Source organism: Coturnix japonica, chromosome Z (genome assembly GCF_054131305.1).
Source record: "Coturnix japonica strain WE chromosome Z, WE-NBRP24, whole genome shotgun sequence".
Lineage (NCBI taxonomy): Eukaryota > Metazoa > Chordata > Aves > Galliformes > Phasianidae > Coturnix > Coturnix japonica.
In genome coordinates this window covers 73,535,354-73,547,997 of record NC_140702.1, presented here as the reverse complement: position 1 = coordinate 73,547,997, position 12,644 = coordinate 73,535,354, and the positions used below count along the sequence as shown (strand labels likewise).

The following is a 12,644-nucleotide window of genomic DNA, read 5'->3' as shown; positions in this document are numbered from 1 at the left end:
GTTGAGCCTTTTCTTGTTGGCAGGAACACGTACAGCTTCAAGTGTCTGCTTTTACCTGCCCTTTGCTTGGGGGATTAAGAGGGGTTAGTGGTGGCTGTGTCTTGCTGGTTAAAAGCTGCTCCTCATGGAACAGCATTAGTAGTAATCCAGTAATGATAGTCAAATGATTCTGAATTAAAGGGCCTGCAGAACAAGTAGTGGTTGTGGCATGCTTTTTTACAGTTTCACTCAGAAATCATTCATTGGAGGGTATGACTGGAAGGTCAAAAGCTTTGGAATAAGGAGTTGCATCATTGTATTTTTTCATCAAAAAAATGAACCAAATAAATAAGAAGCAAAACGCTTATTTGCATGGCTATTCCTGGATGTAGCCTTCATCTGTTTGGAAGAATGGGATGTGGGAGTTTTCTGTTAACTGCAACTGCTGGTGTGTATTGCTAGTGTGTACAGACACACACCAAGCGTGTCTAAATGGGATCGGCACAATGCTTGACTACAACATGCCCGTGCATAAGAAGATAGATACTGAGTTTTAATGCACATGTGTGACATAAACTTTGTGATTTAATGTATGTCAATACCATAAAAATGTAGAAGTGTATTTTGGTTACAAATCTAGAAAAATTATAGTGTAACTAAAATTATAATTTCTTCTTGCATTGTAACTATTTTAAATCCTTTCTACTTAAATGGTGTCTTATAGAATCATAGAATGTCCTGTGGTGGGAGATAATCCATAAGGATCATTAAGTCCAACTCTTGGCTCTACACAGAAATCAGACCATATGGCTGAGAGCTTGTTGAATACTTCTTGTTTTCAGAACTTGTCCTAAAGGAATGTACACCTCAGTGTATCAGTGTACAAAGGAAAAAGTGCTGGTGGGATTTATGAACTGGATGCATTTGTTTGGTTTTCACTTGGAAATGGCAGGTAGTTGGACATTTGATTCTGTGATTCGCCTCTTTCAGTTTGGTCCAGTAGTTAGAACATGAGAAGTTGTCTCACTCGTTACTTTTGTGTATTGTTTCGTCCTGTATGTGACTCACCATAATGCTTGGACTTGGAAATGGTGTTGAGCTTATGCAGGTCATTAAAATATTTCATTTGGGAGTAGCTTGAGCAGTGGGCTGATGGAGCGACGTTTGTATCCCCTCTCGATGTGGCTGTGAAGGGTTTGGAATACAGTTCTATGGGGAGTGCTTAGGGGAGTGGGACTGTTCAGTCTGGAGAAGCGGAGGGTCCCTGTAGATCCCTGCAGGGAGGTTGTGATGAGGTGGGTATCGGCCTCTTCTCCTGGGTAACAACAATGGGAATAAAGATAATGGCCTCAGGTTTCACAATGGTAGGTTCAGGTTGGGTATTAGGAACAATTTCTTCTCCCAAAGAGCAGTGATGCAGTGGCACAGCTGCACAGGGAGTTGTGGGGGTCCCTGACCCTGGAGGTGCTGTGGAGATGTGGCACATGGGGATGTGGTCAGTGGGCATGGTGGGATGAGTTGGGGTTGGACTTGGGGGACCTTGGAGATCTACTCCAACCATCAAGATATTGTGATTCTCTTCTATCCAAAGAAAAAGGGTTTTGCTACACACCAAACAAGTACTCCAGGAAAACACAGTCTATACTTTGAGGACCTATACTCATTAATACAGAAAGATTGCCTCCAGTTTTAACTGAATAGAGATGTTTGGGAAGAATCCTTTGACTATATGAAGGAAAGAAGTTTGCAATGCGTAAATATTTTTTTATCTACTTTTGCTGCTGTATTGCCTTGCCCCTGGCTAAAGCATCTGTCAGAAGGTTTTGTGGCTTGCAGCACTTAGCTAAGCCTTATAGGTTTTGATAGAAACTGTGTTGTGTGTTTAATATGTTCCAACTGTTTTGGGACTTGTTGACTGAACAGAACATTCTGGTAACTTCAGAGGCTTATGCAGCGCTCGGCGCTCTGGCCTTGCACCAGAATAGGTTTCACATGATTTATCCTGCTTCACTGGACTTGTTTTGAACAACAGAAGTCTGTAGGTGTCTAGAATCTTCTTGGACACCATTCTGCATCTCATTCACTATCTTGGAATTGGGAGTTGTCTCCAGTTCCTTTTTCCAGGGTATTTTTGCAGTGTGGGGAAGCCACGTACTGAGCTAGTGGAAAGCTAATTTCCAGTTGGTAAGACGACAGAGTTTGCATCTGGATTAGCTTTAGCCTAGCATTCAGGTATGCTTGCAGTTGCGATTTGTTTTCATTATTACTGCAAGACTTTGGCTGAAGCTGTTCATCCTGGTGGAAATGTTGCAAGACCTTGGGCTGAACTCTCAACAGAACGTCAGTTCTCGTTGGCTGCACACTGTCTAAAATGGGAAAAACAGGCCTTTGCTAGTCGTAACCCAACCCAAACTGGTTCTTGTCTGGCTTATCTCCACACACCAAAATGGGATCTGAATTTCGGGTCACCTCAGCTCCAATATGCCTGGCTGTGTTTGATGAGGAAAGTTATTTCGGACCAGGCTATGCTAGCAGAAGAAGTTAGAAACAACTGTTTCCCTGTTTGTACTCCTGAAAATCTTATTTTCCCATGGTCTAGAAGGGAACTCAGGCCTTCAGAGCCTATGATAAGTACTATGGCTGGAAATGTAATTTATTAGAAGTTGGAATGCTGTGTCTCACCACAAGAAAAATTTTGTATGGACTTCCTTGTGGAGACCAAGTTAGAAAGACTGAAGGTGTCTGGATGCGTCACTGTTCAGGAGTGGTTATTTCAAGAGGGAGAAATCACTGTGATTGTTGTTCAGGTTGGGCTGATTGTTGGGAGATTTGGAGTCTCCTCTTTTTATTGTCAGCTATTTGTAAGACTCATCTAATGCACACATTCCTCCTTCCCTAAAGGTTCTGCCAATTCTTGAAATTCTGTATCACGTTGAAGAAAGGAATTCACACCATGTCTACATGGCTCTCATCATTTTGTTGATCCTCACAGAGGATGATGGCTTCAACCGATCCATTCACGAAGTGGTGAGTTGCTGCTTTGGTAAATAAGTCTTGAGATCTAAAAATCGCTCCAGTCTTAATTTGTAATTGCAAGAGTGCAGTGACTGTGGAGTGAGGGACTGGAGGGGCTATAGAAGGAAGAGAGAAACAGAAAAGCTCTTTCTATTTCTCTTCAAAATCTTTGCTTAACTAGTCTGATGCAGCTGAGGGAGGGTCTTAGTTGGAGGTTTATTTTCCAAACAGTTGCTTCCTTACTTGGCATTTCTTTTCTGTCTTCCTGCTAGATTAATATCTATTCTATGTTGTCCATATAATATCATCCAAATGTTGACTCTCTGTGATGGGCCTTGACAATCTGTGCTGGAGAAGACCTTGGATAATAATGTTCTTGTTCCCAGATTCTAGCACTGTGATGATACAGATGTCTGCACTGATTATATTTAATTTTTTGACTGGGACATAGAAACTCTCTTTTGGGGTTATGTAAAATCAATGAAAGGCAAAAAGCTAGAAGCAACTGCTCTCAAGTAAATTCCTAGCCTCGATGGGAGGTAATTGGTGTTTTGTCTTAGTGCCAATGATCAGACCTTAATAATACATATGTTCTGAAATGTCAAGAGTTTCATATAGCTCTGTATGTCATAAATGGAGCTTGGTGAGGGCTTAGGGTACAGCAGACAATTCCACCCCTGCCTCAGTCTGTTTCCTCATTGTCCTTCATTCATTGGTTTACATGCAGTCTGTCAAAAATTCCTTGCTGGATAAGTAAAGTGGAAGATTTCCCTAATGCTGTTAATGAGGATCCAATTGTGGAATCAGAACTTAAATCAAATGTCCTTGTTCTGTTTATGCTTGCCATCACCACTAACACTGCCAATGCATTTGTAGTGTAATGTGGATGTTATTTTACTACTTCCGTTTCAATTACTAAAATATCTGGTTCCTTTTACCCTGCACTGATTTGCTCAACCGTGCCTTTTCCTTTTTCTACTGGCTTGTTCATTCAATCTGTTTTACTTCAGAATCTGACTGCTTCTCTTGTATTCCATGGCTTTTTGTCTCTACTACTCCCTCCACATGCCTGCTGAGTGGCATCCTTTCAGCCACAGTGCCAAGTGCCAAGGGTCTGCTAGTTCTGCAGATTGGTGTGGGTGGCTGTGAGCTGGATTTGTGTCTTGGTGAGCTTCTTTGTCACCCTTCTTAAGAATAAGGTGTGAAAATGAAAATATTGGGCATAAAAAGCCTATGAAGCACTGTGACACTGCTGAGGGCAGCTGTGGAATAGTATTAATTCTTTCAGTGGTTCTCCTCTATTTCTTAATATTCATTTTCTTACCTTAGTCACCTAGTGACTGAGCTGCTATTCCGGAAGTTCAGTGTAATGGAAGTATCTAGTCTCCTGCTTTCCTAAAAAGTAACTCCACATCTCCTAAAGTCCAATGGGGTATCATAGAAGGAGAAAATATTGTGAATGGAACTGGGAAACTGTATGTACAGTTGTCAAATGTGAACATCAAGTTACACAAGCAGAATGAACTCTCACTCACTGCAAAGACTGCTCAAATGTTAACAACTACAGCATGAAATTTTTGCATCTCTTGGCTGAAGAATAAAAATAGAAGAATTTGATGTATTTTAGTTCAACCTGGTTTTCTCTCTGCTGCTACGTATCTTGTGTAATGTTCTTATAAATACCCTTACATGCTATTTTACTTTCACCCTCTTTATTCATTGATTTCTAAGATTAATTTTAGTAAACCCAATTTTATACGTCTTGTGATTATACAAACTAGTAGAGAGCTCAGGAAACCACAGAGATTCTTTTTAACTGCTGAAGCATTTGTCTTTAAATTAATTCTGGTCTTAACTGCTGGAAATCATGATCCAAACCATCAGTCCCACCATGGCTTCATGAAGTTGGGGCCCTGGAACCACGGAGAGCTCCATTTCTTTCATTAATAATAACTGAGTAAAGAGGTAAATGCAAGAATTCCCAAAAGGGATGTGCATCAGTGATTTTTCTTTCCTGATTTATGAAACTGTAGATAAAAAAGATCAGATGTTGTAAAGTACAACTTAACTGTTTTTAAGTTTATTCTGCTAAGAAACAGTTCTCAAGCCAGTCAATGGGAAAACAAGAATCTTAGTGCTCAGGATGCAGAGAATTGAGTTCCTGTTCTTTTGGTCCCTGTCTTCCGCATGGTGTTCAAAAGAGCATTTGATCAGAACCTCTGTGTTTTTTGTCTTGCAAGCCGAAGAGTTTGTTTCAAGTGTGGCACTGTTTTCATGTGGATGATTTTGAAATTTGAAATACTTTCACATTTCATTCTTCAGGAACCAGTTGCTTTTGCTTTATGAGATTACAATCCATGTCTAGAATAAGGCCTGTAGAAGTATTTTTTTTGTTTTTTTTCTTCTTGGGTTTTGCTTTCAAACCTACAGACTGTGGGTTTTGGTAAAGCATGCATGGAATTATGTCTTGAATATTTAGTGTTACTGTCAGTAGGATCCAGCCAATAATGAAAGATATCCCTTGGAGCCAAGAGAACCTACATCTTTAGGATCCAAGGGCAGAAGGTGGTGTATTTCAGGGAGTGCAGCACAGAACAGTTGAACTCTAAACTCTCAGTTCTCAATACCAAGAACTTTTATTCCTATGGTGTTTGAGTGCCTTTTGGATCTTCAATAAAGGCATAGCACTGATGATCTATCAGGCATCACAGACAGCAGTAAAAATCTCTTGTTCAGTTCATGGGGCTTGGTGGAAGGAACGTACTCTGTCTATGTGTTAAACTTACTGCAAGAACTAAGGCTGCTGACTAGAAAATAAATTGTGCAAGATGCATGCTGTCTATACATCCTGCTTGAAAGATATCTAAAAACTAATGATTGCACGATGTAAATCTCAGCTGTGCACACTGCACGTGTTTTTCAGTAGGAGAAGATGGTTAGTAACCATGTACACAAGGATTAGGATTTGTTGGTTTTGTTTTAATGCAGCAAGTTGGTACAGCTGTAAGGTTATTCACTGGATCTTTGCCTGGTCCAATTAGTAAATGCACATCTTCTGTTGGTTGCGTATCAGAAAGTGGTGGTGGGATGGAACTGGCAAGGTAGGTGAACTGAAAACCAGGGTAAATAACTTCAAGTACTGAGAAGTATCAGCTGTGAGATAGCTGGCCTGCTGGAAGGTGGGTTGCTCGACTCGTTTACAACAGGAGTAAATAAAGATTTTCACTACAGGCTGTAAAGACCAATGTTACTTTGGCAATAATATGGGATAACTCCTTTCCAGTTCTTGTACAGTTCTATGATTCATAACTTCCATAGTAGTTTTAAAACCAAGTCAGTATTCAAATGTGTTCATTATGTGTAATACTGCAGGGAAACATCAGCCGGTGTTAATAACTGATGATTTGGGTTTCACAGATAAGGGTATTTTCTGTTTGTAGGCTCCAGCACATCCTCTCTTTGAATCCTCTGTAAAACACCTTTGCATTGGTTTGTTCCTTGTCAAAATACATCTCTTTGCAAATACACCAGCTGAATATAAAAGTACTTCAGTATGGTTTGAGCAGATCCAGGTTCTGGGCTGAACTGGAGAAGTTACTGGGTTAATGGAACAGGATGAAGGACAACCATTCTTATCAGTCATCCAAATAAGGGATGAGAAGGAGGAATACAGTCAGAAGTTTGTAGAGGAACTTGCCTGTGTTTTTAGGTTATTTCTCATTTACTATTTTTTATCATTTCTTGAAGGCAGGATTTTTTTGGTATCTGCTTAACAATGCTACTCCAGTTGGTTGCTCATAATTCTGGGAAGAATTCTGAGAAGAACTGTGTTAATTCTCCTCTTGTAATAAGCTCTCAAGCAGTGGTAAACTTCAATAGTGAAAAGCACAGGAAGGTGTGAAGCTCGGACCAGATTTACAAGGCCATCAGCTGGTTGAAGGGAAAAGAGAATCCGGAGACCTTCATGTGTTCTTGTTCAGGCCTAGATGCTGAACAGCTTTTTTCTTCTTTTCAGATATTGAAAAATATCACTTGGTATGCTGAGCGTGTCCTAACAGAGATCTCACTTGGGAGTCTCCTGATACTCGTCGTGATAAGAACCATCCAGTACAACATGACGCGGACAAGGGTAAGAGTTACTTCGAGTGCTTATGTACAGGGTGAGCTTTTCTAAGTTCAATGCAGGATTTCGGTCTCAAACAGGATGTGGGATTTCTCTTCCTTCTGTTGCAGTGAGTTGGCATTGGAAGTTGTAGGAGGGAAGGAAGTGGGAAGAACAACCATCTTAGCAGAACACAGTGTTAGATGGCTCTAACCTTGTAGGACGTTTTCTGTATTATTCAATTCATTGAGTAGGACTCTCTGAATTCTTAATTTAAGCACAGAACTGTTTATCAGCTGAGAAGAAAAAATTCCTTTGTCTAATGGGGAAAAGTGATTGCTTACTGGTTCTTTGCCTCTACTCCATTACTCAGAAGCGGGCGGTTCAGTTCTATGTATAGTCAGCATTCTTATGATGTAGGACAGCCACTGGGCCAGCAGGGCATTTTGATTATAGTATCTGGAGTCTGTAACACTCAAATGTAAATGTATATTTTAGATCAGAGTAGGGAAAATAAATCCCTTATAGGTGTAATTAAACACTGATGTGTAGAGGCTGGTCATGCTGATGGCTCAAAACAATGTATGAATTCTTGCCAAATTTGAATATACTGAATAATATTATGTTATTAATAGTACCACAGCAAGTCATATGTGGGTTCAAGATTTATTTTTTTTCTCTTTTGAGCAATGGCTCAGTCTGTGTTTACTCGCCTGCAGCCAAATTCCATTGGTAGTGATGGTTCCCATCTGACTGAGGGCTCTGAAGTTGGGTTCTGTGAAAACCCTTGGCTTTGATAGGGCCAACACTTAAGTGCTCCTCTGGACAAATGGCTTCTGGAATTCTAAAAGGGGTGCAGAAATGTTAAGTGTCACGGAATAATAGTTGTAGTAGTACTATTGTATAGTAATAGTATCACATATTAACATTAAGTAATAATAGTAGCACAGTAGGGCATATGGAATGTTTTGAGGGAATTAGTAGAGAACTGAGATACAAAGCAGGAAATGTTAAGATAAGGCTACAAAATGGAGAGAGATAAAGAAGAAGAAGAATGTATTTCACTATTTATTTCCCATGAGATGTTTTGTAAATGAATTTGCTAAGGATATGTAGGCATACTCGTATAGATGTGTAACTACACCCTGATCACTCTTACAAGCCTTATATCTAAAGAAAAAGCATATAAAACATCACTGCATGTATGCACTTTGTCATTCTCATGTGAGCCTTTGACCATGGCCTTTGAAACAATGGATGTCAGTCCTCTGAGTGGTTTCCTGCAGCAGATGTCACCGTATGTAAAAAGGACAGTTTGATGTGTTGTTTTTTCTCCTTTCTTTCTGGCAGGACAAATACCTGCACACCAACTGCCTGGCAGCCCTAGCCAATATGTCAGCACAGTTCCGCTCACTGCATCAGTACGCTGCGCAGAGAATCATCAGGTAAATATGAAACTTCTGAAGCAAACCTCTTCTTAAACCTCTCCTTCAAACTTTGCTGAATCCCAAGAGCAGAAGGGCTTGAATTTTCTATGCCGTAATGATGGTGATCTTAATAACTGAAATAATAACTGAATAACTGAAGAATAGCACTACTAATTTTTCTTTTTCTTTGGTTCTGTTCTGAATGCATATAAGTGTATCTCTACCTGAGTAACTCCTGCTTTTGTTTCTCATAACACAAAGCTCAGTAGCAGCCTTAAAGCTCAAAGGTTATCACGAATTTCTGTAAGTTACACTTCTTTTAGTCATGCATCACATTATAGGAATGCATTCTGCTGGCAATCAAGTGCTATGCAAACTTGATTTGCAGCGTGCTTTATTTCTTCCTGCACATTTGATCAAAGATTTATTTATTAAGTCAGACAGAACGTGTTGATTATTTTGTGCTGAAACTATGGACAATAAACCCTTCATGATACCTCTCACATGCTCTGCTTCGAGAGCAGGGCCATAGCTGGGGAGGGAGGTACTGGAGTTGGTTCTTCCCATTTTTGCTGTGCTCCAGACCCTTTGTGAAGGGAGGTATCACACATGGGGCATCCTGCTCATTCTGGCAGCCAGCCCTGCTCCGTGCTCCAGGGGAAATTGGGAAGGTCCTTATGAATGCAATCTGGAATAAACTTCTGTAGTGCTTGTCAGTGCAGAGAGCATGCCAGAAATAAGTGAATGATAACTGCGTGCCTGTATGCTTTGTAAAGGACTTGGTTAACAGAAAACACAGCTCATTCTTAAAGCTCTCTAGTTTGGACTTAATTCACTCCTAGTCCCTTCTCTTTATGAAATGCTTGTTTGTGAAAGTATCAACTGCTCGTCAGTGTGAATGCTTCCAACATCTTTTCTTTGTTTGACACACACATCCTTCTAAAATCCTGTGACAGTGGGTGTTCAGAACGTGGACTTGGGCTATTTTCCTCCTATATATCTCAGACATCACCCTACATACCTGCACTCCTCATTTCTCAAATCTGAAGGGTGGAATTTGAACTTTCCAAGCACTTGCAAGCTCTGAAATCATAGCTCTTCCCATGCACTTTGAACCACTTCTCAATACGTCTTTGGGGCACGCTGACCTTGATGTTTGACACCTGTCCACGACCCCAGGAAGGATGTGGAACCTGATGAAGTTCTCTTGCACTCCTCATATGCAACATTTCAACAACCTGCCGTGAAGTTGGTGTGTCCTGTTCATCATCTGTCTAAACATGCTGAAATATGGCTGCAGCATTGCTGCTTGTGAAGGAATTGTGCTAAAGTTTGTATGGAAGATTCAGTTCTGGTGTTGTTGTCCGACACAGCAGCTGCTGGCTGCCAGCAGGATTGGCTGTATTGTTCTGGAAATAATGATGGAGTAATATAAGGATAGGTACAGAAAGTGGATATTCTCATCAACTGAAGAAAGAAGCTAGGAAGGCAATGTGGTATATATCATGTGCAGTATAACACTATTACATAGTTCAAAGATATGCCACACAATTGTTTTTAAACTCCTGTCTTTCTGTAGCTGGATGTTCCATATTATCATGCAGTAGAAACTGGAATGAAGGAGATTAAATTTGAAACAGAACCAGAATAAGAAGAGGAGGAATAGGGATTACATTTGATTCTTTTCTTCCTCAGTTTTCAAATCAGTTACTCAAAATCTTATTCTGCAATTAGAAAGCTGTATGTCTGGAAAACAGGCAAAAAATGGCCACCAAGATTGTGATCTAGTTTGTCACAATAATTGTGATTGATTGCTTGTAAATCTAAAGAACCTTCCACAAAAACACTAAAAGCAATAGGAATAAGTATTTATCAAAGCATACATTTTATTAAAGATGACTGTTTTGAGGCATATATTCTTCCTTTTCCTACCCTACAGAATCACAGAATTATAAGGGACCTCTAGAGAGTCCTTTCTTATTTGGTACTGAGTCACTACTATTAAATGTAGCCAACACTGAAGGACCCAACCTGCTCTATGATCCCAAAGCAGACTATACTTTAGACTGTTGTTCTGGTTCTATCATCAGAGTGTAAACATCTCTAAGGGAATAAAACACAGCATCCTGGATTAAAAAGGTCTTTCTGTGAAGGAAAAACCTATGAAGAGTACTTTATCATCAGGTGTTTAGGGATATATGTATTTTAGGATATAACACTTAACTTAAAATCTGTGTAGCAATATAAATGAATGGGCAGTCATCATTGGAGCCTCACTAGCTGCTCTAGTGGTTCCATTCTTCATGTGAGAAGTAATTCCATCTCCATGCAGGCTTTATCCTAATCCTGTTCTGAGCAGAATTTGCAGTTGTTTTAAATTCTGAAGATGACTTTTCTGAAGGAAGGAGTGGAGAATACTCAATGCAGCGTGCTCTGTAATGTTGGGTAATTTGTCTCACATTCCAGCAGGCATGGGAATGGACAGATTGGTGTGAATTTATCACCAGCATGTGCTGGAAAGAAAAACAGATGTCAGAGATGCTTTATGACAAGAAGCAGGGCAGCATTCATTTCAGGTTGAATGTCCTTCCCTATAGATTGCCACGACTTTGTGTTATACACTGAAATCCTTCCTCTGTGCCCACTGTTAGCACTGATCTGTTGTTAATTACACAGAGGTGTTTTATCAGCACAGTGCCAAGGATGTTGTGCTGCACCGCATCTATCCTGGCTGCAAAGTGCTGATGTTTGTGAGACTGGTGATGTCAGCTGAACGTTTTTCCTATGTCTCTATGGCTTCATCTGTAGGAATGTTTGTTGCTTTCTTTGCAAGCGTAGAGGTTTCTATGCAGGACCACTAGAGGCTGCCATACACCTCACTAATTAGGCATGCACATTAAGCATTAAATGAGTTTATGGGGCTCGTTTTCCCTTTTTTCTCACCCTCTCACAACAGCCATTTACACACAGGGCTGTGTCAGCCACATGAGTGGTTTGTCAACTTGTCTCCATTGGACAACTTCAGGAAATTAAAAGAAGTATCAAAAGATGGCACAGTTTTATCCGTTGTGTGCTCTTATCTCTTTGACCATCCTGGAGATGTGGTAGATATTGCTCCAGAATCAGGTCAGTGAAGGACAGGTTGCCCAAGGAGGCTGTGGATGCCCCATCCCTGCAGGCATTCAAGGCCAGGCTGGATGTGGCTCTGGGCAGCCTGGTCTGCTGGTTGGTGACCCTGCACACAGCAGGGGGGTTGAAACCAGATGATCATTGTGGTCCTTTTCAACCCAGGCCATTCTATGAGTCTATGATTCTATAATCTTCATGGCATGACACAGCTTTGTGATATTCCTGAAATAATTTGATAGAGTGCTAGACCTCTCAGTGAGTATTCCTTACGCCCACCTTTTTATAGGCTGTATGCAATCAGATTAGTTGGTTGCATTGTCAACTGTCACATTATATTGCTCTAAAGAGAGTGTGTTACTTGCCTGTGCTTTCCCCTAAATCATCAGTTGCTGTTTTTATAAATTAGAGACAAGGAGAAAATCATTTTTCATGTCTTGTGTTTGGCAGAATGGTGATGAGTTTGCATTGTGTTTGGTAATCAGGTCTGCTGTCAGTCTTTATGGCTTTGGGGGAAAATTGAAGTCACTCTTGACTTCACAACTTGATTTCTAAAGCAAAGAAAAAAAGAAGTACTATCCGAAGAGTTTCATTCTGTGGTTGATTCCTTAGCAGCGAGTTGCATTGATGTGGGTTTGGAGGTTGGGGTTGTGTGGTTTTTGTTTGTTTGTTTTTGCTTTGCTTGTTTGTGTTGCTTTATCTTTACTCCAAATCTGCCCTTTCTTCGGGCAGGATCTCTGCATAGAAGCAGCAGACTTTGGGTTGGACAGGCACTGCTTCTTCAGGCAGCCCTTCTGCAACGAAGGCAAAGCACTTTGCAACAGCAGGACATGTGTGATCTGACCTGCTGATCCAGGGGCCAAATTAAACCAAAAACTCTGAAATTAGTAATGTTCAGAAGTGACGAAATTAGAATTTACCAACCTCTTCATCAAACTTCTTAATGTTGGCAATAATGAGACATAATTGCTGGCTCGAAACTCCCCAGCTTGCTC

At 40.5% G+C, this 12,644-nt stretch overlaps 1 protein-coding gene across 15 annotated transcripts in view; it reads left to right on the top strand.

Annotated features, from left to right (window-relative positions):
- DYM (dymeclin) overlaps nt 1-12,644 on the top strand; it is a 121,880-nt gene that overhangs the window by 55,673 nt on the left and 53,563 nt on the right. For all 15 annotated transcript variants that reach the window (XR_014939514.1, XR_014939515.1, XM_085529306.1 and 12 more), the window contains 3 exons: nt 2,881-3,006; nt 7,010-7,123; nt 8,447-8,541. Coding sequence is in view for 13 of the 15 variants with exons in the window: in XM_085529306.1 (XP_085385432.1) it covers nt 2,881-3,006; nt 7,010-7,123; nt 8,447-8,541 (335 nt within the window). In the remaining 2 variants the exon portion in view is untranslated. The remainder of the gene's footprint in view (nt 1-2,880; nt 3,007-7,009; nt 7,124-8,446; nt 8,542-12,644) is intronic.